The sequence below is a fragment of the Ostrinia furnacalis genome, unplaced genomic scaffold, assembly GCF_004193835.3.
Source record: "Ostrinia furnacalis isolate ACB-3 unplaced genomic scaffold, ASM419383v2 OfSCF0868, whole genome shotgun sequence".
NCBI classification, from domain to species: domain Eukaryota; kingdom Metazoa; phylum Arthropoda; class Insecta; order Lepidoptera; family Crambidae; genus Ostrinia; species Ostrinia furnacalis.
Window position 1 is genome coordinate 560,982 of NW_021131107.1, and position 24,917 is coordinate 585,898.

At 39.7% G+C, this 24,917-nt stretch overlaps 2 protein-coding genes across 2 annotated transcripts; one reads left to right on the plus strand and one right to left on the minus strand.

Annotated features, from left to right (window-relative positions):
• Positions 1-677: 677 nt before the first annotated feature.
• Positions 678-7,049, plus strand: LOC114350364 (WW domain-binding protein 11-like). Its single transcript, XM_028301142.1, has 6 exons — positions 678-689; positions 792-983; positions 2,457-2,632; positions 4,130-4,212; positions 6,470-6,559; positions 7,018-7,049. Exons 1-6 carry the CDS (start codon positions 678-680, stop codon positions 7,047-7,049), a joined length of 585 nt encoding a protein of 194 aa, XP_028156943.1.
• Positions 7,050-18,327: 11,278 nt separating this feature from the next.
• Positions 18,328-23,420, minus strand: LOC114350367 (uncharacterized). Its single transcript, XM_028301145.1, has 5 exons — positions 23,275-23,420; positions 22,569-22,613; positions 21,326-21,383; positions 19,135-19,248; positions 18,328-18,432 (listed from the first exon to the last, which is right to left on the minus strand). Exons 1-5 carry the CDS (start codon positions 23,329-23,331, stop codon positions 18,392-18,394), a joined length of 315 nt encoding a protein of 104 aa, XP_028156946.1. The 5' UTR covers positions 23,332-23,420; the 3' UTR covers positions 18,328-18,391.
• Positions 23,421-24,917: the final 1,497 nt, after the last annotated feature.

The window sequence follows — 24,917 nt, forward strand, 5'->3', positions numbered from 1 at the left end:
GCATTTACTTAATTTTAAATTGCGCGATAGCACAATATATTGAAACTGTATTCAATTGTACCTGCTATAAATAACTTTTCCTGACAACTCAGCCGTCATCAATAAAAAATAAACAGTGAACAGGAAAGTAGAATGTAGAAAGTACAGACCTAAAGTCAAATTCATGGCACACATGTTTCTTTAGGAAACTACATCCTGGGTCAATTTCCCAAACACATTTTTTGAGCGGCGTAGCTGAAAATCATATGTTTTTTATGACATAGAACTTTGCTTTTTTTTTACACTAAAATATACAGAGGTTCCATTTTGAGGACAACATTATTAATGAGTATTTTCTTTTACAAATTCGACAAAAAATAATTGAACTAAGCGTTTCTAATTTTGGTGCAGTGTCCACATCCTTAACTTCTTACAATATGTATTTTTTTAGCTGAAGATCAAAACAGAACTTAGGGAAAAAGTATATTTTNAATTGATTTTAAACTTGTACTCTCTTGCGGGTTTTGTCTCGGCGCGGATTTTAAACTACCGGCGGCGGCGGCGGCGCGCTGACTCCTTATGGCGGCGGCGCGCACGTCTAACTGCAACTTCTAGTGACATTTGAGTTGCATCTAAGTTTCTGCCATAGATTCCGTTGAGAGACCACACATGACGCGACTATTTCAAACCGGTTTCAAATGCGTTTCACCGTGTGTTCTGGACCTTAGAGTCGTTATTATGACAAAGAGGTCATTAACCTCATAACGTGCCCTTTATGAAACCGGTTTACTAAAATGTTTCCTCATTTGCAGGTGGCTTGGGCGCCCGGCCGCGGCGTAAAAGGCCGTGAATGGAAAGACTACTGGGAAGCGGATCTTGGCGTGTCCTATCTACCATGGAGCGCGCTTCAGGCCCGCTGGGCGCTTAACGCGCTGTCGTTAGATGCTTTGGAAGATGGCGGCGCTGTTGACGAAGACACGCTGCCTCAGTGGCTGCCACCAAGGGTGAGTGAGGTGTGTTCATTAGTAAGTAGGATAACGTGACCTTCAATGGATGGGTTTTTTTTATTGGCGGTCAAGCTGTAGATCCTGGCTACATAGGTGTTGCAGCGGTGGGAACTTGAGGTGAGAATGCCGTAGTAAGTAGGATGTGGAAGGACTACTAAGAAACGGACCTTGGCGTGTCCTATCTACCATGGAGCGCGCTTCAGGCCCGCTGGGCGCTTAACGCGCTGTCGTTAGATGCTTTGGAAGATGGCGGCGCTGTTGACGAAGACACGCTGCTTCAGTGGCTGCCACCAAGGGTGAGTGAGGTGTGTTCACTAGTAAGTAGAATAACTTTTCCCCGGGACAAACTTGACCTTCACTGGTTGGGTGTTTATTGGCGGTCAAGCTATAGATCATGGCTACATAGGTGTGGCAGCGGTGGGAACTTGAGGTGAGAATCCCGTAGTAAGTAGGATGTGGAAGGACTATTGGGAAGCGGACTTAGGCGTGTCCTATCTACCATGGAGCGCGCTGCAGGCCCGTTGGGCTCTCAATGCGTTATCCCTAGACGCGTTGGAAGACGGCGGCGCTGCTGATGAAGATACGTTGCCTCAGTGGCTGCCACCAAGGGTGAGTGAGGTGTGTTCATTAGGTAGGATATGGTAGGAGTAGACTTATGCCCGTTTTCACCATCAATCCCTAACTTCTAAGTGACTCCTATGAAAACAAAATGCCTGTTATGTTTTACCATACCACGCGCTGTCGTTAAGACGCGTTAGACATGGCGGCGCTGTTGATAAGGACACACTGCCGCAGTGGCTGCCACAAAGGGTAAGCGAATTGCAACTGTTGAGGTTCATTGCTGCCGTGAGGCGTATTAGTTCCAGTGCTGTGTGATTCCTATTGTAGGGTGTATGTGCTAAAGCCCGGTCTCCGAGCACGTAGAATTTTGTCCAATGACCCCAAGCTACCCATCTTTATCGCTCGCGCGTAATTTTGTTGCTGTCGCGCTCGCACACTCACTGCGAGCACCCGTCGCACAGTTGCGACAGCAATATAATTATGAAATTCTACGTGCTCGGCGACCAGACTATAGTAATGGAGATTATTGTTACCGTTTGACGAGTATTCCGTTGAGGGGCGTATCAATGCCCTACAATGCAGATTGGTAGTATGGATAGCTGCTGCCTGAGGGTGTGTCGTCACCTTAGCTGGACACCAAATATTACTTCACCTACAAGAGCATCGTAAATATGATCGCTATCTTATTGGAATGAGAAAAAACTACCACTTTCCAACCGGATCTTGTCTCTTTAATTTATGAAAGGGTGGGCAGGGAACTTACAGGGCAGACAGACAGCATCCCACTTAACTTCTCAGGTGCGATTGCGGTCCAATGGCTCGCATCAAATCAGTCAAAATGGTTCAAATCATTGTGGTCAAATCACTGCCTTGATATGCATAAAAAAAATTCGTCTACTTTTGCTGCAGATCCTCCCCAAAGCGATGATGGAGAACATGCCGATGATGCCGGCGGCGCCGGGCCTGCTGCCGGGCGCCATGCAGCCGCTGCCGGCGCCGCTGGGCGCTATACCGGCGCCCGCCATGCCGCCGCACAGCCTGCCCGCCGCGCTGCCGCTCGGGGTGCCGAGGATGCCGCCGCCCGGGTGAGTGTCGATGCCGGCGCCGCTTGCGTGGCCAAAGTCAGATGATACGCCACNTGCCGCCGCCCGGGTGAGTGTCGATGCCGGCGCCGCTTGCGTGACCAGTCAGATGAATGCCGCCGCCCGGGTGAGTGTCGATGCCGGCGCCGCTTGCGTGGCCAAAGTCAGATGAATGCCGCCGCCCGGGTGAGTGTCGATGCCGGCGCCGCTTGCGTGGCCAAAGTTCAATGAAACGCCACTACACATTCTCACGGACTGCGGACCTTTGATGCGCAAGGGGAGCTTACACCAGCCGGGCTAGGATGTGCGCCGTGATATACTGTTATCGACGTCAAAATGTATGGGCAAAATCGATAAAATGGCGTGATAACCGCTTATCGCAGCGCGCATCCTAGGCCTGCTGGGCAAACACATCCTAAGCCCAAAGGATGTAAAACATATCGTCCCCCAAAAGATACTGCACTACCTAATGAATGCAGGACTCGGATTTGAACTGTAAGGAAAATAGATCACAATAGATCGGTATTGGTCGTTGAACCGTCGTCGTTGCTACAATGCTCGAAGGACCACTTGAACCGTCGTCGTCGTGGCGGTTTAAGAAAAAGTCAAGGCTTCGTCGGACTGGTTTATTGTCTAAAACCAATATTAAATAAAATTCACAATTTCATGATAAAATTGCCGTCCATTGTTCGTCGACTGTCAAATGTCAAACAATGTAAAAGAAAAACGTCGTCTCGTTAATCTTCAGCCAGTCCTAGTCTATGTCTTTGACCATGCAGGCTGGACGCCGCGACAGTCGTATTAAACTTGGACTTCATAGAACCAGAATAGCAACTCAACGCAAAAAAAAACGCACGCAACGTATTCACCCCTCCCCGCCTCGTCTCGGTGGTTGAAAATCCAGTGCGAGCGAGACAGAAAACACTTGTCAGTCCGACTACGCAAAATGTCAGCGCATATACATACAAATCTTTGTTTGTATTGAGAGCCTCAACTCTCGGATTCCTTATTAAATTCGCTGGAACACTTCTTGACGCCGTTTACGTAGTTTCGAGAAATAAATACAAATTTTTAAGGACAGCTAAATTGTTTTTCTGTTTGGCAATGTTTTCCAATACTTTTTATTTAGGTATACATAGTATATTATAGTAGTGTAGTACGTAGTATGTAGTAACCCTGGTGCAAAGGCTCACAAATTTTTTTAAATTGTTTTTACCTGTGGGAACCTATAAGTGGTTTACTCGTTGCCTATCTTATGTCATTATTACACACTGTAAAACCCTGGTTTTCCTAAATAAATAAATAATAAATAATAATAAATGACACTCGTCGACACCGAACCGAATATATTTTTTTTAATATAAGTTTTACGGCTTTTGTGAACCGACTATTATTCGCTTAATGACGAGGCTTTTCTTTACACAAATGAATTATTGCCATCAAAACTACTATTACATTTGAAGTGACATTGTTTGATGATTATTGTTGTTCTCCCCGCAGTATGCCGGGGGGGCTGCCGCCGGGACTACCCCCAGGCCTGCCCGCCGGCATCCGGCCACCGGGCCTGCCCACCGGAGTGCCAGGTCAGTGATTATCATCTACTTTATTTTATTTATTTGCTAGCTTTCCGCCCGCGGCTTCGCCCGCGTNAGTTCTCCCCCCGGCGAAGCTCCCGGCGCCGCCTACTCCATCCTCAGCACGGCGAGCCGAGTCACGGGGCGTCGGAAGACGCCGCCCTTGGTCCGGATCTCCGCCACTCGTACTGCTCCGTCAGGCCCCGGCCAAACTCGCTCCACGACGCCTCGCGGCCACGTGTTTCGGGGTAGGGCGTGGTCCACAACGACCACAAGGTCGCCAGGGGCTAGTTGTCGCTGCTGGTTCTGCGATTGGCCGCGCGGTACCAGGGTAGGGAGGTACTCGCGCAACCATCTCCTCCAGAAGGCGTCGGCAAGCGCTTGCGTCGCGCGCCAAAGCCTCTTCTCGTCAGCGCTTGTCGGGCCCGTTAGGGGTAGACCCGATGATGTCCCCAACAGAAAGTGGTTAGGGGTGAGGGCCTCGGGATCTCGCGGATCAACCGAGACGTGGGTGAGTGGGCGAGAATTGACTGAATGCTCAGCCTCACTCAGCAATGTGGCGAGTACCTCTTCGCTCGGTACCCGCTCGCGCAGCGTGGCGGCCAATGCCACCTTGATGCTCCTGACCAGACGCTCCCACGCACCGCCCTGGTGCGGAGCGCCTGGTGGGATGAACTGCCATCGGACCCTCTGTGTGAGAGCCGCATCCTTCAGCTCCGGCAGCCACTCCTTGAACGCTGCTCGCAGTTCCTGGTCCGCGCCCCTGAAGTTGGTCCCATTGTCGGACCAGATCACTGCCGGCCATCCTCGTCGCGCCGCCATCCGGCGCAACGCCATGATTGCAGAGTCGGTGCTCAGGGAAGGTACCAACTCAATGTGCACTGCTCGCGTGGTGAGGCACGTGAAGAGTGCACCCCACCTCTTCTNGCCCGCGTGGAATTCTGTCTGTCACAGAAAAACTTTATCGCGCGCGTCCCTGTTTCAAAAACCGGGATAAAAACTATCCTATATCCTTTTCCGGGACTCAAACTATCTCTATGCCAAATTTCATCAAAATCGGTTCAGTGGTTTAGGCGTGAAAGAGAAACAGACAGAGTTGCTTTCGCATTTATAATATTAGTATAGATTTATTAGGTACACCAACAAAGTCACATACATTTTAAAAAGATCACCAACAAGATTATAGATAAGAACAATAACATTGCCTCAATGCCCAACACTGGATTGTGTGCCCATCGGATCTTACGTCCGTATTCACAAACATTACTATGAGGTCTCACNACTCTCACAGTGCACGCGGACGAACAGGTTGACACACGAACCAATCACAGAGCAACGCTGTGCGTTCGATTTGCTGATTTACATAAGCATCGTTTGTGAATACGGGCTTTAGACACATTTAATTTTGCTTTAGCAAGCTATGCATCTTAACATTTGTGTTATTTGAATGTTTTAATGTTTATGGAGTCTAATACTACCGCTCTCTCCAACTCCAAATCCTTTTATTCAAAACGTGTGTGTTAATTTTAGGTTCGTATCAATTTTTTTTTCTTTCTTAAGTTTCTGTGCCGCTATAAGGGCTATATTTCACCGGGACACCATGGCAGCGCAACCAGTCGCCGCTACCAACAAAATGTATACAGCTCTAAAGTCTGTTCGCCGAGAGTTGATAAATATTATGAAATGTCTTGCAATAGCGGCTGTCGCTTAATTATCGCATTCTGTATGGCGGGCGTCGCGGCGTCGTTTGTCACAACGCGCACTGAGTACCATGGTACGAGGCACGCAGTCGTCGTCAAGCGCCCCGGCCGGCGGGCCGCAATGTGTGAAACGGAATAGATTTATTTTACATAAGACCGAAATGAATGGTATGACAGTGGGTAGGGCTTTGCCCAACATTGGGATACACTATAAGCCACTTGATAATAATGAAATACTTTTTATCCAACACATGAACGCCACGTGTTTGATCCGTATCCCCACGTATGCCCTAACCGGAATAATTCCCGTAAATTTAAAAGAGATAATAATGATAATCTACCAACTTTTTCATTATATCGAGAAAAATAATTAGCGGGCCGCAATTTATAATGAGTTTAGAACCTCTGATATATTTTTTTATCAACTTTCGGCGAACAGACTTTATAGAGAGTTACTCACCTGGTATCCGTTTGGTTGCGCAAAGTTGGTAGCGGCGACTGGTTGCGCCGCCATGGTGTCCCGGTGAAATATAGCCCTAACATTAACATCACTGTGTACTCCACAGGGCTGCAAAACGAAGCGGGTCTGCCGCCCGCGGGCGCGGCCATGCTGCGCTTCCCGCCCGGCATGCCGCCGCAGTCCATGCCGCAGCCCGGTACGTGTTGTTGTATCCTATCGCTATGAAATTAGAGTTCATATTGCTTTGATTGATTTTGGTTTTACAAAAAAACTGGTCATATTTTTGGTGTTATATTGTTAACTAAAATAGCCGCAGTCCATGCCGCAGCCCGGTACGTGTTATGTATCCTATCGCTATGAAATTAGAGTTCATATTCCTTTGATTGATTTTGGTTTAACAAAAAAAACTGATCATATTTTTGGTATTATAATGATAACTAAAATAGCCGCAGTAGCCGTTACGTGTGCACTACCGTATCGCTATGATATTAGAGTTTATATTCCTTTGATTGATTTTGGTTTAACAAAAAAACTGGTCATATTTTTGGTGTTATATTGTTAACTAAAATAGCCGCAGTCCATGCCGCAGCCCGATACGTGTGCACTACCGTATCACTATAGCAATAGAGTTCATAATCCGAAACTAAGTTCTAGGTCAAGATAAATCTAGCCCAGTGCCGGATTAGCCACGTAGCAAGAGTAGCAAATGCTACGGGCCCCGCGAATTTGGGGGCCCCGCGCTCCAGCGCCGGTCTGACCGAAATAAAAAAAGATTAAGTTAGACAGTTTCAACGATGAATAAGTTAGAAACGGGAATAATGACAATACACAGTTTGATACCATACCCCAATAATTGGAAACCACATCTTTTTTAAAAAGACCCTTCATTCTGGTCTTAAACTTAATTAATTTTAAATTACCTGTAAATTACGATTTTTGTTCGCATTGTAATTGAAAAAGTAGTTAAATTGAGTTGACAAAATAGTGACGTCACTTGCTTGTAGTGCCATTAACTTTATGGTAGTGCCATACAAAATCTATGGGATAGTTTCGTTTTGACAGTTTTAAAAAGTACGTCAATTGACTGGTGGTGTCAACATGTCTATTCACAGATATGGATACATGCAGCATGTGTCAAAAATTGTATGAAGCCGAGCGTGCCACTTTTTAAACGTCATTAGTGTCATTTTAGAGAATTTTAGTGGTTGCCGCAACGTAAAAGTAATCGTATCATCGTACTGCATTCGCAAAGTCATCGAATGATATCGTGTGACTCGATTCAAAAATTAATTAATTCCGATAAAACTGATATTTTGTTAAATTTATAGCTAGTCTGACTGTGGATTAAAATAATTTTGTAGCGGTAGACGTTATTCTACAATTCTACATTATTAATTTGCAAATAATATTTTTGTTTATAAAAGTAATGATCGTTATTCCATTATGTTAAATAGTACTACTAGTAATTCATACTTAATTCCATACTTTTAAATATCCTAGAGTAAATGACCTAGTTTCATAAAATAAAGACTATTTTACTCAAGCTTTTTATTTTTAATAAATGTAAAAATGCGTAACTTTTTGCCAATACGTTTTCTTTCATAAAGCTAAGTCAGGTACCTAGTTTTGAAGATATTTCTAAACGACAAAATCCCGGGCGTCGTATACATAGACTAGTAATAGTGTATACTGCGATCACTGACCTAACTTCTTGATTTGTATATTTCGACGTTATACAGTGCACTCTGTCTTCCGCGATCACTGATCTAACTTGTTTTATAATTCTTCTACTGCTACTTTATTCTTATTAATTACATATTTGTTACTCGTTGCTGTTAATTACAATTCTCAATCCGTAAATAAATTCTTCTCTCTACCGTGTTCGTACTACTGTCCTCGTAAAATCCTCGTATCCGATTGTTGTAATCGGATTACATGAACATCACTCGACCATGTATGTCCATTTGGACATATCGGAATGGCACGCTTTGACTAGCAACTTGCTGTATCTACTCTAATCCATATCTGTGTGTCTATTACATGGAACGCATGCAAGCTTCGCTACTGCAGTGGCGAACGTTCTTTTTCAACATTAAAACGTATTAAAAACTAGCGGCCGCCCGCGACTTCGTACGCGTGGATCCCGTTTTACCCCCTTCATCTACGCGGTTTAGATTTTTTCATCTACGCGGTTTAGATTTTTTCCCGCTAACTCCCGTTCCCGTGGGAATGTTGCAATATCCTGTTGTAACTAAGCTTTAAGTTTCCTAAGGTACCTGTATGCCAAATTTCAAGCGTCTAACTTAAGCGGTTTAGATTTTTCATACAAAAGGATTTTCCCGCTAATTCCTATTCCCGTGGGAATTCCTAAGTATACTATAACCTGCCCAGGAGTATGAAGAATAATTGTGTCAAGTTTCGTTAAAATCCGTCGAGCAGTTTTTTTTTCTATAAGGAACATACAGACAGACAGACAAAAATTTTACTGATTGCATTTTTGGCATCAGTATCGATCACTGATCACCCCCTGATAGTTATTTTGAAAATATATTTCATGTACAGAATTGACCTCTCTACAGATTTATTATAAGTACGCACCTGGTACCGCACCCCACGCTAGCTTCGTGCAGCCAGTGTTGCCTCGCATTCGTAAGAAACGCACATGTCGACATGGCGTCAAGAGAAACAAACAAAATCAAAACTGCAGATTGATTATTATTTAATTTGCTACACGATTTATTGCTAATTTAAATAGTTTTTTGTGACAAATATTTGAAGTTGTAACTAAATGTTATTAAATAATATGTTTTCGTTAAATATAGCTTATTTAAGTATTTATGCACGTATGTCTTATTTGTAAAATATTTAGACTAAATTATTAAAACATCTTTGTTTGTTACTTTTTTAAATTTTTATTAAAACTTAATTAAAACTATCGATATTTGTATTTCACATCCCTAGAATACCCACCAGCCTTCCCTACTTCAGTGCGGCACAGGGTGCATAAGCCTTGTATTTTGGATATAGCTATAATTTTTATACTAAACAAGTTATTCACGAACGCCTTCAGGTGTATGTCAATAAATGCATTATTATTAATATCCATAGAAAAAAAACACAATATCTATTAACATGAAGCCAAAAATAAAATTAATATATCTTAAATATTACAAGGTCTTTAAGCCTTGTGCCGCCACAACGTAAGTTTTAATACCAGGTTTACCGACCTTGTACCGAAGGAATGGAAAGTATTAGAAAGTTACTGCCGCAGCAAAGGTGTTAAGCATTGTTAAAAACGGTTTCCGATCGTTCGACATCTTCCTACAAGAAGGGTCTTTTTTATGGGACAGGAGGCAACCGAGCAGAGGTCTGGGACGAGGGATGACCTTGACATTTGATATTGACGTTTTACACAATATTACGAGTATATTTGGGTCGGGCTGTCATGCATTGATAAGATATTATGTAGGTTTTTATGTCTCACTTTTGCATAATTCTCGCTCGTATTCACAAACATTGTGAGGTCTCACAGTGCGCGTGGACGCACAGGGTGATACACGAACCAATCACAAAGCTCTATTCAACGCTGTACATTCGATTTTCTGCTTCACTTACCTAAGCAAGCATCGTTTGTGAATACGGGTGTCAATACTTTGTACTCGTACCTATTTATTTGTATTTCTCTAGCTAGAAAGTCAAATTACTTAAAATGTCAGGTTCCATGTACCTAAGGATGTAAATAAAATTGGTGCTTATTTACTTAATTTAAGTTAATCATCATCAATCATTTCAGTCATAGGACGTCCACTGCTGAACATGGCTTATGAATCCCAGATTGGCTGGTTGCCTGCATCCAGCGCCTTCCTGCAACCTTTATGATCATCTGTCCACTGTGGGTGGACGTCACACGCTGCGCTTGCCCGTGACCTCCACAGAATTACTGGTCAAAATGGAACTTCAAACGGAATAACGGTCGCTCCCACGGTTCCTATATGACCTTGAAGGTGTCTTGTCCCAAAATAGATACGAGCAGGGGGCGAATATGGTAGCACATAACATAAATTTGCTTACATAGGGGTCACTTAAAAATTAGGGATTGATGGTGAAAACGGACATACCTAAGTCATAACTATTCTAGACAGAAGTCGACTGCGTAAAAAAGTGACATTAGATGTATGACGGATTGTTCAGCGCCCCTAGCGGAAACTTTCAAGAACCAAAATCTTCATATATTTTTTAACGCGCTTGCTACTGACGACGTTTGATGTAAAGTGGGCTCGGGCAACGCACATAGTTAAATATAGACAACGCTCAATTTTCTATTAATGAATGCATAATAATTATACACTCGGCATCAAATAAATCGCACCTCCCGCGACAAGCACTTATCAAACGTATGCATCCCCACTTCCCACCAACATTGGTACCATTTGAAAGCCTAGTTCTAAACTTCATTTCATTAAAGGAAAGGTTTTTACCCCAAAAATGTGTCTTTAGAAGGGTCCAGAGTCACATCTTCAAAAAATAGGTAGTTACGCTTTAGCCAATTTTTATGGCTAAGAAACTGTTAAGTTGGGATTAATCGCTATCCATCTGTTAAAGAGGGCACGTGAGATCATTATTTGGTTTTATAACGATAAAAATTGGTCTAATTGATCCCAGAGGTGAGCCCAAAGTGAGGTCTTTTTTCTAGTCACATTTATGGTATATGTTAACCATTTATTAAGAAATTAAATGTGTTTTTCTTTAAGGATATTTATTGGGCTTTCAAATAACACCAATATTGTTGGGGCTCCATGATTGTGTCAAAAGAAAATCTTTAAAGTTCGCGTCGCGGAAGGTGCGGTTTATTTGATGTTGAGTGTAGTTATTAATGTTTTTGCAAAATTACACGCATCCACGATTGATCCCATTACAAAAGCGGTACCTATCGCGATAGTTTTGTTTGGTGGTAGGGCTTGTTCTAAGTCCGCCTGGCTAGCTACCACCATCTTACCTAAGTCTGTCGCCATAACAACAATGTTAACAGCATTGTTGTGTTCCGTCAGTTAGAGGTAAGATAGCCAGTTCCTCCGTGGTTGAGGATTCCGGGTGAAGCTCGCTTCCACCTTCGGCCTGTTCGTCACTTACCATCAGGTGAGATACAGGCCAAGAGCTTCCTCGTTGTGGATAAAAAAAAAAAAAAAGTAATAATCCACTTTTCATGCATTTATAATTAGATAATTCGCCCTAAATTACTGCATAAAGCCACAACAGCTTTCTGTTTGGGCGAATAATGTAATAAATACAGTTTTGTAAGCTAGTTTTCATTTCACTAAATTTCCACTCTTCCCATACTAGATGTTGTAAAAGGCGACGAGTAATATGTCTCTCCAACCCGCCTTCTGACCACCGTGGGTAATGTAGGCCAAATTCTTCATATGCCCCTGGTAAATCACAGAGGGCCGTGCTCATGCAGTGGAGACTGGAGACTAAATGACCTGATCATGAGGAGGATGACCCTTTCAATGAAGAAAAAAAAAGACAGTGAAAGCAAGAGAACAGCTGATGATGATGATGATGATCCATCCGACCGATTTCGGCCATGGCGACCACTCCGACTCCTAGCTGTCTTGGCGGCGCTAGTAATAGTGTGCCCGAAGATGGCTTACATACCGAAGAGAACAGCTATGGCATTGCCTTCATTGGTTGGGTTTTTGTGGCGGTCAAGCTGTAGATCCTGGCTACACAGGAGTTGCAGTGGTGGAAACGAGAGGTGGGAATAGTCCCGTATGGCATTGTCAGGACGGCGTTAGTCTATGCTGGATTATTAGTTCTGATTTTTGCTACGTTGGACATCCATTTAATTATGACATTTGTCAATACTGGGTTGTTAGTTCTTGATTTTTGCCACTAGACGTTTCAAAATGGTTCAACTTTAACTTCCGATACTCATCGTGACATTAATTTGTCACCTGCGGAATTCGAACCAGTGAACCGTACCTGAGCAACTAGATAAATCTAGACACGTATTTCCCCACCGAACCCTACAAATATTGCGGCCATCGTCGTTTGCTTTGAACTCCAGCTCTATCTCTGTGATTGAAGGGAACATATTACATAGTACGGACGATAGGCATCTTATGCCGTTGATATAAGAGCGATTTTGCCACTAAAATGTAGTGCCACTCATGTGCTGTACCGAACAAGTACGCTGAAAGAGTGTTTATTAAACAAAGACAAAAAGAAGTTCGTTACTAAATTATTCGTAGATTTTCTGCTCTATAGTATTCCTTGTGGCTTAGGTACGCAGTGTGCTTTGGATACTGAATGAATTTGCGAAAAATTATGGGAATTCTGCTTTTTATGTAGGAATAGACATTGAATAGGTAATTAAATTAAAAAGATCCTTTAGTCCTTTTTTTAACTACGACTATTTTGACGATAATGATGGCAAAATGACGACGAAACGATGTACAAAAGAAAATCTTGCGATGATTGTATTTTAAGTGTATTTTCTTGCTTTTGGAGTATTTATTTTTTTAGATTAAGAGCCAGAAGAATGGCTTAGTGCACAAAAGAGTCTCTTTCAATAAAACCCAAAACAGACAAAACCGTTATTCTTAGGGTAAATTCGCCTATTTATGACCATGCTATCGTTCTTGACTCAGACGGGATTTCTGGGATAATTGGATTGCGCCTGTTTATTTTCATTAGGCTGTTACATTGTGCTTCTCAAATTGTTACCATTGAGAAGGTCCTTTATCTTTTTAACATTCAAATTTGAAGATAAAGATTAAGCGCTAGAAGCTAAAAAATAAAAATCTTTTTTTTATTTAAAAAGTAAGTTATTATTTTTGTTATTTTTTAATCAATTCCATATTTCCTACACTATTTTCGTCTCATCAGATTATTGTAGGTGTAGATTTGTTGTTTTGCATGGAGATTTTATAGAAAACTCTTTTTTTTTTGCTGTGGATGACTACAGTACTGAAAACTACAGGAGTAATGTAATGTTTTTGAATAATTTGTATGAAATGCGTGACATTATCAAAATATCAAATTAATAAAAAAATAATAATAAAAAATCCAATATCCGTTTAAAATTCACACGAGACGAACCAGGTAGCGTGAGAATAGGGCGCGGCGCGTGCCGCGGTCTTTGTTGGGGTGTTAATAAAGGTCCAATTGTATTGCATAAGTTACTCATAACTTCTCAAAAGGGGCAATTATACTCCTCAAATACAGCAACTTTTTCTAAAGACAAAATATCTTTTAGTGCTTTCATCATTAACAAAGAAAATAACAATAAATTGATCGAATAGTTTAAGGATTTCGGAAATTTTATGTGATTGCTGGTCATAGTAGTAGTCATTGTATCCCATTAACTTGCACATTTTCTGAAGCATTTGAAGTACAAATCGCACAAGTTACATACATTTAGCAGACGGTATTCAAATTGGAATTTATATGATTAAAAAAAAGATTTAAAAGGTTTTTTTTAGAAATATCTGTTAAACTTAATTGACTACTGCACATTTGATTATTTGATTTCAATAAAAGTGATTTACATAAATTATTTTGGATGAATAACACGAAATCGATATGTTAGCAGTGAGACCAATTCGTAAATTTACCCAAAGACGGTTGGAAGTTCACACGGGACTGGATCAGTTCCCTGGCCGCGTGAGAGAAGGGTGGCAGGTAGCGCGTGCCGAAGCGGCAATTTATAGTCGCGGAGTGAGTCACTTTTGACGTTTTTTCCACAATAGCATCATCAAAAAATCTGAAAAAAAAAATACATTACTAAACCCTTTACAATTTAGGCCCATATAAAAATAAACTAGACTATGGATTCGTAACCCAAAGTGTGAGGTACTGGTGCCTGAAATACTAAGATGGTTTAGAAGCTAGACTTACCACGGAAAGCTAGTTTGACGGTTACATTTCGAATAGATAATATCAGTGTATCATGCTTAATAAGTATTGAGTTTTAAATCGTTTCCCAAAGACCGTTTGAAATTCACACGGGACAAGCCCAGTTCCCAGACAGCGTGAGAAAGGGATGGATTGCCGGCTGTGTGTAGGTACCTAAGCGGGGATACTAGTGCACATAATATTAAAAGAGAACTAATTAAATGATCGGCCGTAATAACATTTGGTTAGCCACTAAAAGCAGCATTAAAATCATTTGGTTGGCCAACAAATACTTGGTTTGCAATAAAAAAAATCTTTTAGCGATCCTTGTGTCGCAAATAATCTTTATATTGTTCAGCAATTTAATCACAAAACAGGCAGCTTAAAATAATATGGGTTTGCGAAGTAAACATTCATATTGAAATGGGAATTCGAATGCTCCAAAAATACCCGACGAAAAAAGGAATTCTGTCATAACCTTGATTTTTCAATTTTCTAACTTCTTTAACTAAAAATATCCTATATCGCCTGATTCTAATTCCTAAACCGCCTCTATGTTTAGATAGAGATAAGACCACCTATATTCAAATCAAGAGTTTCCGGGTTTTATTCTCAGTAGAAACAACATTTTCAGCTCGGTCTGGTTGGTCCGGCTGGCTATACCACCATCTTACCTAAGTCTCTCGCCATTACAACAATGTTGTCAGCAATTTTGTATTCCAGCAGTTGGAGGAAAGATAGCCAGTTACTCTGTGGTGTGGATTCCGATTGAAGTTCTTCCACTTTTGACCTGATCATCACTTTCCATCAGGCCTAAGGCTTTCTTGTTATCGACAAAAAAACCGTTCTAATTTCACACGGGACAGGATCAGTTCTCAGGCAGCGTAAGAGAAGGGTGAACAGCGCGTGCCGAAGCGGTAAAGTGGGGTGAATAAAAACTTAATAAACCGTTAAGTGGTTAAAATAATTTATAGGCTTCTTGAATAATATCCACGTTGGCACGTCCACCCACAAGGTGGACCGACGACCTGATAAAGGTAGCAGGATGGTGCTGGATTCAGGCCACTACCAACCGTGCGATGTGGAAGTCATTGAGGAGGACTATGTTCAGCAGTGGACGTCTTGTGGCTGAAATGATGATGATGATGATGATGATGAATAATAATCTTCTCTAAGGAAATAGTTTATTCTAAAATCCGTTCTAATTTCACACGGGACTGGATCAGTTCTCAGGCAGCGTGAGAGAAGGGTGAACAGCGCGTGCCGAAGCGGTTAAGTGGGGTGAATAAACACAATAATAAGCCGTTAAGGGTCAAGTCAAAAGGAAAATCATTATATTATTGTTGTTAGGCAATTAATATATTATAGCTTACTTTATCATCCTCTGCTTGTTACCTGAAAGTTGTAACTGTTGGCGAAAAAAACCATTAAAATTAAAAATATTGGGTATTTCTTCGTTATTAAATTGTACAATTTTCACTTGCTTATCTATTTATCTAATTTCTATCTCTACCCAATTTCAAATGTTATTTCACATCTCATTAATTTAATTTACATAAAAACTTGACAAGGGTCATCCCTTCGACTACCTGTATGAATAAAATCCGTGTGAAGGTCATACGGAAAAAATCCCATAAAATGTGGATTCCCACAGGAACTCACCTTCGTGGGAACTTATTCTGTGAGAACGAAATCACGTTGGACCATTTAACCTGATGTTCGTTTTTATTTTTTAATACTTTTTTTTATTAAATATGAAATAAAAAGTAGCTTTTTTTTAGATACTTTGACAAACCATAATTTAGTACATAAACTAGTATTAATAAACATGAAGGGTGTCGTACTATATGACGTCATAACAAAGGCAAATAAACACGTCACTCGGGTCGACAACACCACTCGCAACGAAAGAGAGTGCAGTAGGCTTACGTTAAGGCCGAGTTGTACTAATCTAATCTAAACCGAGACTGGCTGATAATCGCCTTCGTCCTATGTTCTTCTGATTATTTTTTTTCGGGTCCAATCTCTAATGAGTTATTTTTCTACCGGTACTTAACTTGGCCTTCACTGGTTGGGTTTTTAGTGGCAGTCAAGCTGTAGATCCTGGCTGTACAGGATTTGTAGCTTTAGGAAAGAGAGGTGGGAATAGTCCGGTTGCTGAAAAACAAACTCTAAACCTGAAGCATTATTACCTACTTAGTTATTATTATTCACTTGGTTTTTCCAATCTACATAGATTTTGTTTAATATATTTTATGAAGTGTATACAGATATTATAATACGAGTACTAGTAGTTCTACTCAGTTTAAGTCTATTATGCCTACCATTAGAAATGCCGATTATGGATGTGTCGCCAACACACAACTCTGTCGTTTGAATGGTTGGGCCACAAAATTGGCGGTTTGGTATTATATCAAAATACACAGTTCATTACGTATTTTCTGGGTGTATCTGTACTGTAGGTATCTACTGGTAAAAAAAAAGGTTACCAACATAACGATAGTGATAAAAATAAAAAAAATAGAAATAATGCTTGTTCATCTAATTCATGATTTCATCAAAACGCAAAGTCTTTAGTTGTTAAAAACGGTTCTAAAAACTATTAAATATTTTTTAATAAATAAAGTAAGGAATATAAGGTATTTACGAAAAAAAAGGCGCTCTATGGAACCATTATCGCCCATTTAGAGGCCCGACATGGTTACCCCAAAAATTTTCACACAAAATCACTCCTCTCACCCACTTTCGCATCCGAATGACGGATGGGAACCAGGAATGCTGGGAACATCCTGAACTTGACAATGGATGTCCATCTTGTTATTTTGAGGATATATTTATCTTTATTGTTAGACAACTGGAAATTAACTTACGTAAGAGTCATCATCCCTCAACTTTACGAAAATTCAACACCATACCATACCATTTAAATAATTTAAGATTTCATGGTTTTCCTTTCATTTGATTTATAAAGTTTGCTATTGATATTTCATCCTTATACTCAACGTTACGATCTCTTTCTATGATCTGAGGTTACGATCGATGCAATAAAAATACAGGATGTAATTTTTAACAGATTTTAATTGGTTCGATTCCCGGTTGTGGCAAGCAATATTTTGGAAATCTTTAAATGCAGTTCTATCGACAGTATTAAGAGTACTTTTCCTCCAGGTGGCATTACAAAATTCCACTCTGTATATTCCTTAGGGCCTTTATGTATATTCCTAAGGATTAGCTGCCTAAGGCTAAAAAAATACAACATGGCTCTAATTTTTAAGCTCTATCTTTTCACACGTCAAAAATAAATAAACAATATCAGAGGGCCACCCCAACCGGAATAATTACTTACCTACTTATTAAGCAAATATTGGTTAAGTGGCACGTGGCATACCATTTAACAGACACGAGTGGGAACAGGAATGATAATGGAACCCACGGGAGCGAAGATTTTTTGTTGCATTCACACGGGAAGTGCGGTGGGAATGGGAATTTTGTCAGAAGTTCTGTTGGAACTTGGAATCCAATGACATTGTTGTTAGTTGAAAAAAAAAGGGTGACTAGGCTTTCATATTTTCATCAATGAAAGAGTGTAATTAATACTACCACGTGTATTACCGTGACTAAGTTTGTGTAATTGATGAGACTTGATAAGCAAATTCATTGATAAATTCATTTTCTAGCTAAGATAATTTTCAAGCAATTTCATTTGTGATATGATTGTTAACCCACGAGGTTGACAAATTACCACCTTTAAGATAGCAGGAGGCGCTAGCTGCAGTTCTACCAGTCGTCTAAACTGGAAATCATTAGGGGTGGCCTTTGTTCAGCAGTGGACGTCCTGTGGCTAAAATGATGAATTTATTTAATTTTTCCCTCACTTTCAAGCCATCTTTATGCTTGGCCTAAGAATAGAATGCTACACACAACACAAACACCTGATTAAAATTAACATGCAGATTTATGTAGAGCTGTTTTGTTGCTCTTTATAAACTAACAGGCGTTTTAACACTTCAGTCTATATTTTACTAAAATGACAGGGTACTTTACTTACCTGGTCTTAAATTACTAATAAAAGTACTAAATACTCATAAATAAATGCAGTTTATTATTAAATTTATGCGTCATCAATCTCACACTAATCTATTTCATCGCTGTATTCTTTTTGTTGTAATTTATCTGAAACAATCAATATTACTATAATTAGTTTGTTAAAATAATGTTTCGTCTGAAAATCAATTAATTCATTCATTATAAACAAAATCAATAAACAAGCTTAGACAGCTCATAAAATGTGATATTTTTCTTAATAAATTGCTTAGGTGAAAAAGTATTATTTTCATTATTTATTAACCAAATTAAGTAAGGCAGATGGCCAGATAATAATAAAGTCCCGTTAGTTTTAGGGCTTGTTCCCACGGAGACATTCCGTTTTTTGCAGGAAATGTTTTAGCAGGATCCCGTTTAGCAGTAAACGTGTTTTAATATTAACTTTAACTAGAACATCCCTTTTGCAGTGTCCCGCAAAAAAATGTAACGGTCCAGTTTTGCTATCTTGCATTTACTGTATCCCGCAAATCAGGATTACGGGACTATTACCACCTCTCTTTCCCACCACTGCAACTCCTGTGTGTAGCCAGGATCTACAGGTTGACCGCCAATAAAAACCCAACCAGTGAAGGTCAAGTTTGTCCCGGGAGAAAGTTAAACTGTCATTGGACCCGCAACGGAATTAATCAGAAGAACATAGGAGGAGTTCGAAGTTAAGGTTCAACTTCCCTCCGTTGCAAAGCGGATGACAGGTGACAAACAAAGGTTCAAATCGCAAATCAGGATTGCCGTGGGAACGAGTCCTTAAAGGTACGGAACCCCAACCTTTACCTTCGGGCTTGACGCACAGCATCCTCGTGCAGAATGGCACCCCGTCGGCGGCGCACACGCACTTGTTGCAATCTACCTCGAACGTCGTGAACGGGGTGCAGGATTCTGTGTTGGCTGGAAGTAGACAAAACACAAGATTCAGAGCGAATTATGAAAGAATGAAAATTTAATCATAAATCTCTTAACTAGTTACTATTTAACTTTTGGATTGACGGACGACAGCATATCAGACTATACATTTTCATTCCAATATAGCTCCTATTACAGCTAAATAAGACTCCCCAGTACCTCGACATGCTATCGTTTGAGAGGAATAATTACAGAGTAATTCTAAAGTAATTGGAATTAATTCTGCCTATCATTGTACCTTAGTATGTATGTAATTACTATGTACATACTATGTAGTACCTTACTATGTAGTAAGGAATGTTACAATATAATAAAGTATAAACTCTTTTACTTCTACAGCCGGGACAATGACATAATTCTGTGGATAAAGTCGGATCTAGTAACCTAATTTAATTGGTATTGGCATTGGTACCTACTGAGACAACAATCAAACATTTTAGAGCAATAAAGCATCGAGTAATGCAATGACAGCTTTTCCAAATTCCTCACACATCAATCAGCTCAGGCTTGTTTACTGTTGTCATACAGATCTTTGAAATCCGCGGAGGTGTGAATTCCGAATGTTATTTGTGTGTCGTGCCTGGAATTGTTCTCGGAATCAGATTGGATTTCCAATTTCCAATTTTCCTTTCCGGTAATGACAATAATTTTCCCAGTATTTGGAAGTAGCGTAATAACGTGTTGTTTAATCAAAGGCAATGCAGCAACGAAATTTTTGAACTTTACATCCTTATAATTACATAATTGCTGAGAAACATCCTAAAAGTGCACATAGCTTTTTACTAATGTTTTGCTATAATCCTTCGAGCCCCGCGAATAGAGACAAAAAAGTTTATTTATTTATTGAGGCATACCAAAAACATTACATACAAACTAATAAAATAAAATAAATAAAAGAATTTAATTAAATCAGTTTTATAAGAGATTTTTATGAGTTTTTTTTAACTTTTTTAATAACTTCTTGAGACGCGTTATTTGTTTTACGAAAGTTTTTTCCTATTGGTGCAAGACCGACTTACATTTCCCCAGCCTTTAATGTTGTATTCTGCAGAAAACACACCGGTAGGAAATCCCAACTATATAATATTATAAATGCGAAAGTAACTCTGTCTGTCTGTCTGTCTGTCTGTCTGTCTGTCTGTCTGTCTGTCTGTTACGCTTTCCCGCTTAAACCTCGCAACCGATTTTGATGAAATTTGGCATAGAGATAGTTTGAGTCCCGGGAAAGAACATAGGATAGTTTTTATCCCGGTTTTTGAAACAGGGACGCGCGCGATAAAGTTTTTCTGTGACAGACAAAATTCCACGCGGGCGAAGCCGCGGGCGGAAAGCTAGTTTCCCATAAACCGTATAGTTGATGGTCAGCTATCAACATGATGAGGGTGAAACTTAGTTTTATGGCGAGTGAAAAACTTTTTGTGGTTTCAATTGCTCCCATAGTTACGTTGGGAGTTTTGATGAGGATAGTTAATCCTTGTCATATTTATTTATTTAACAACAGGTTACTCCAATGCAATTGTGTTGTAGAGTAAACTGAACTAAATCTGAACTGAACACTGAAAAAATGGTTACTACTAACTTCTTAGTAACTGATGCCCATTTTCACCATCAATCCCTAATTTTGAAGTGACCCCTATGAAAACAAAATTCCTGTAAGTTTTTTTTTATCCACAACGGGGAAACTCTTGGCCTGTATCTCACCTGATGGTAAGTGACGATCAGGCCGAAGGTGGAAGCGAGCTTCACCCGGAATCCTCAACCACGGAGGGACAGGCTATCTTACCTCTAACTGCCGGAACACAACAATGCTGTTAACATTGTTGTTATGGCGATAGACTTAGGTAAGATGGTGGTAGCTAGCCAGGCGGATTTAGTACAAGCCCTACCACCAACCAAACCGAACAGCAAAATCTGCTCCCACTGGGAATCGAACCCGAGACCTCTGCGTCTGAAGCAGGTGGTCTTACCACCGACCGCGACCATCACTTCAAAATTAGGGATTGATGGTGACGTTCACTACGGTGAATGTGTTCCAACTAAAAATAACAGTTTCAGTACTTACATCTTCTCCAAAAAAGTAACATATCTTCATCTATTGGTTTGGAAGATGCCAACGCTATCTGAAACGAATCATTGAATTTAATTAAATTTTTCTTAGTTACAACATAGTGGATTTTTTCGTCTCGAGATAAGATAATAATTAGCTAAGGGCTGATTTTTCAATCGTCAGATAACTTTAACTGAAGAATAAGTTTGGCACATTGACAGTTTCAATATGGGAAATATGTCAAAATGACAAGGTTATTCTACAGATAAAAGTTATCTGACGATTGAAAAATCAGCCCTAAAGCGATTGTTTTTCTTTGGTCATTCAATAATAATACTAATATTATTTTTTATTTAATTGGAGCCCTCCTGCAGAGGCAGAGAAATGTATTTCCGTGAAATATTTTAGACAGATAAATATTTTCTTAGAGACTTATTGATTGATTGATTTGAATCTGATGAGGAGTTACTTTTTTTTTACTTATGATTACTTACAAGACCTGATTTTTTAGGCATTCCATTAGGACAACATGATGGATAGAGTTTCTATAATAAGCGTATTCTAAAGGAATACTAATATTAGTTTCATTATATTATTCTGAATATATTAATTTCCGCGTGAAACGGAATCGATTCATAACGCTTTGTTCCTAAACTTTCACATAGTTTTTATAAATTAAATATTAAAAACAATCATAGTAGAAGAGGTATCCAACTCGGTGGACCGACGATCTAGTGAAGGTCACGGGAGCACCTGAATACGGGCAGTGCAGGGTCAAATGTAACACTGTTACTCGTTGGGAAAAAAAATCCCATCCACTCACACTATTACAGATTCACACATTACGTAATTTAAACATCAGGGTATAAAAGATTTTGTTATAAAAAACAATGTACAACATACATTAAAAATACTTCAATAATCTAAAGCTTACTGTAAGAAAATACAAGTTACAGCGCGACTAAAACCTCAGGGTGTGACTGGATGGTAATTTATTCCCAACGAGTGATAAGATATTTTGTTATAAAAAAACAATGTACAAAATACATTAAAACAAAATACAGTAATTTAAAGCTTACTGTAAGAAAATACAAGTTACAGTGCTATCAAAACCTAAGGGCGTGACTGGAAGGGAATTTATTCCCAACGAGTAACACTGTCACAAGCGGAAATCCTTGGGGCCGAGAAGCAGTTTGGTAAAAATGAACAAAAATAGTTTAAATGTTACTTTTATAAAACTTCAGTTCAAAATACTCACAACTAACGAGCAAAACGTCAGCACCGGCAACATGACGATAAGAAACTGCAATCATTAACAATGAACGAAATCAATTTTATGCACTGATGATTACGACACTTAATTGGAAAGTGTGCTGGTTAAATATAAATAAATTAAAAGCGAAACTTGTGTTTTGCTTTCTTCGAAACATTTGGATTTCAATGTCAATTATATCTTGAAGATACGGTATCAAATTAGTGTGTAATTGGAGAGCGAATTAATTTACAATAATAACGCCCGTATTCACAAACATTACTATGAGGTCTCACAGTGCGCGTGGACACACAGGGTGACATACGAACCAATCACAGAGCTCTATTCAACGCTGTGCGTTCGATTTGCTGCTATCGCGTTCTTGAATACGGGCATTAATTTGCATATATTTCGCCAGAACTATACTTAAATTAGATACTGCATACGAATACATAGAATAACAATTAAATAAGTAATTCAAAACACAGAAAAATATGGCGTTACAGAATTGTTTAACCTTCAAGCAGTTTTGTGCTGTTTTCTTAGAGTAAGTAAATTAAGTGAAAAGAAATATTTAGGTACTTCACATCATCTTAAATGAGATTTTCTGACTAAGAAAGTAATAACGAGCTCAGAGATTACAATTTAATGGAAGATTAACGTCGCGCGCAACGTTGTAACGTTCGTGTGAAGTCTACAAAGGCGTGCTTACTCTTAAGAAGAAATTCCGTAAATCCTGTATAATCGTCCCGCCAAGACAGAGCCTCATTGAAAATCAATCTCGTATCTCGGGTGTAATCGCGGCATAATCCAGTGTGCGACTGTTTGGACAACTGAAAGAAAGGCGGGAGCGCACAGTGGGCAACTCAGAGCTACTAGCGTGGTCAAAAATGGATATAACTTTACCGTGCCATTATTTATTTAGCTTAACACATATTTCACTGTAATTACAAGAAATATGAATATAAAAATGATTAGTGTGGCAATAATTTATTTACTTAAAACATATTGTTCTGCCATTACAATAAAACCATATATGTTATTAGTCACGGTGAAGGAAAAATTTCCATTTATCAATTTTAGCCGATATGCTTAAGAATCACATTATAAGTATTGTATTTGAAAAGCTAGACCTGGAGGTCGAGGGCTGAAAACTTTATTCATGCAGGTACATTTAGTAGTGGAAAAAATTTGAAGAAATGTATGTAGCCAATAAAATGTAAAATATTATGAATATTTAATTTTGTGCTTTCAATTTTTTTACGTGCACTGCACTTACATTTTTATATTCACTGAATTTACAACTAGAATTTTATCTCAAAAGCGTTAAACTCATGGTAAAAGTGATAGCTTAATTGATACCATGCGCTAAAACATTAAACTCCAATTTTTTAAATCCATGCAATTCGATTATAGCCCACTGTGCACTACATGAAAGTTTCATGCCCCGCCTACTCTCCCTCGCACTCTGTTGAGCTGACTGTCTCTTTTCGCGTTTTGTTACAATGGAGCAAAATGTATAAAGTAGGCTTTGTTTTATGAACGGCTGAAGTCACCGTATTTTCAGCTGTATAAGTTAAAAGGACGCCCATATAAACAGATTTAATTTAAAGTCGATAATATGTTTTAGGTGCTATTTGTATTATTTTTTTTTACTTTATTAGGGTAAAAAAACAATGTTGAATACAATGTTGTTTAAGAAATCGAATTGCAAAAAAATTAGTAAATTCAACATCAGCATCATTTACCACAGCTTACTTACTTTATATTATAACATAAGTCATTGAGAGTGATAATAAATAGTATGATAAAGAAACCCAAGATACAAGCTAGGCAAATATGTAAATACTAGGTTAGTATCTAGTGCATGGCTTTCTTTTGAAAAATTATTTACAATATTTGGACCGATTATGTCAACTGTAAGTATTTACTTAGATCTTTTAAATCTGTCAATGGGCTCTAAAACGGGATATCATTTTCGATAACGCAATTGAGTTTTGAGTCAAATGACGTCCACTGCTGGACAAAGTCCTCCTTCAAGGATGCTGAGCGCATCCAGATGCTTCCCGCGACCCTTACCAGGTCGTCGGTTCACCTAGTGAGGGGCCTGCCCATACTACGCCCTCCGGCCCGTGATCGTCACTCGAGAACTTTTCTGCCCCAGCGGCCATCAGCTCTGCGAGAGCTATGTCACTTGATTTTAGGAATACTTCGGGCTATGTCGGGGACTTTGGTTCACCTGTGGATCTCCTGCGGATCTCCTGAAGATCTTCTGAGGATCTCCTGTAACTGAAAACTACTGTACCCACTTACACTGTGTCTTTACTCTGTGGCGAGGGTTTATGCTCTATGCTC

Bases quoted from the DNA above. Each gene is read 5' to 3' on its own strand.
- LOC114350364 (XM_028301142.1), top strand. The intron at 984-2,456 runs GTGAGTGAGGTG...CTTTTGCTGCAG, and splicing joins CTCAGTGGCTGCCACCAAGG to ATCCTCCCCAAAGCGATGAT. The intron at 4,213-6,469 runs GTCAGTGATTAT...TGTACTCCACAG, and splicing joins CCTGCCCACCGGAGTGCCAG to GGCTGCAAAACGAAGCGGGT.
- LOC114350367 (XM_028301145.1), bottom strand. From the start codon at position 23,331: ATGAGGCTCTGTCTTGGCGGGACGATTATACAGGATTTACGGAATTTC. The intron at 22,614-23,274 runs GTAAGCACGCCT...TAATGATTGCAG, and splicing joins TACGGAATTTCTTCTTAAGA to TTTCTTATCGTCATGTTGCC. The intron at 18,433-19,134 runs GTAAAGGTTGGG...TGATTGTTTCAG, and splicing joins GCTGTGCGTCAAGCCCGAAG to ATAAATTACAACAAAAAGAA.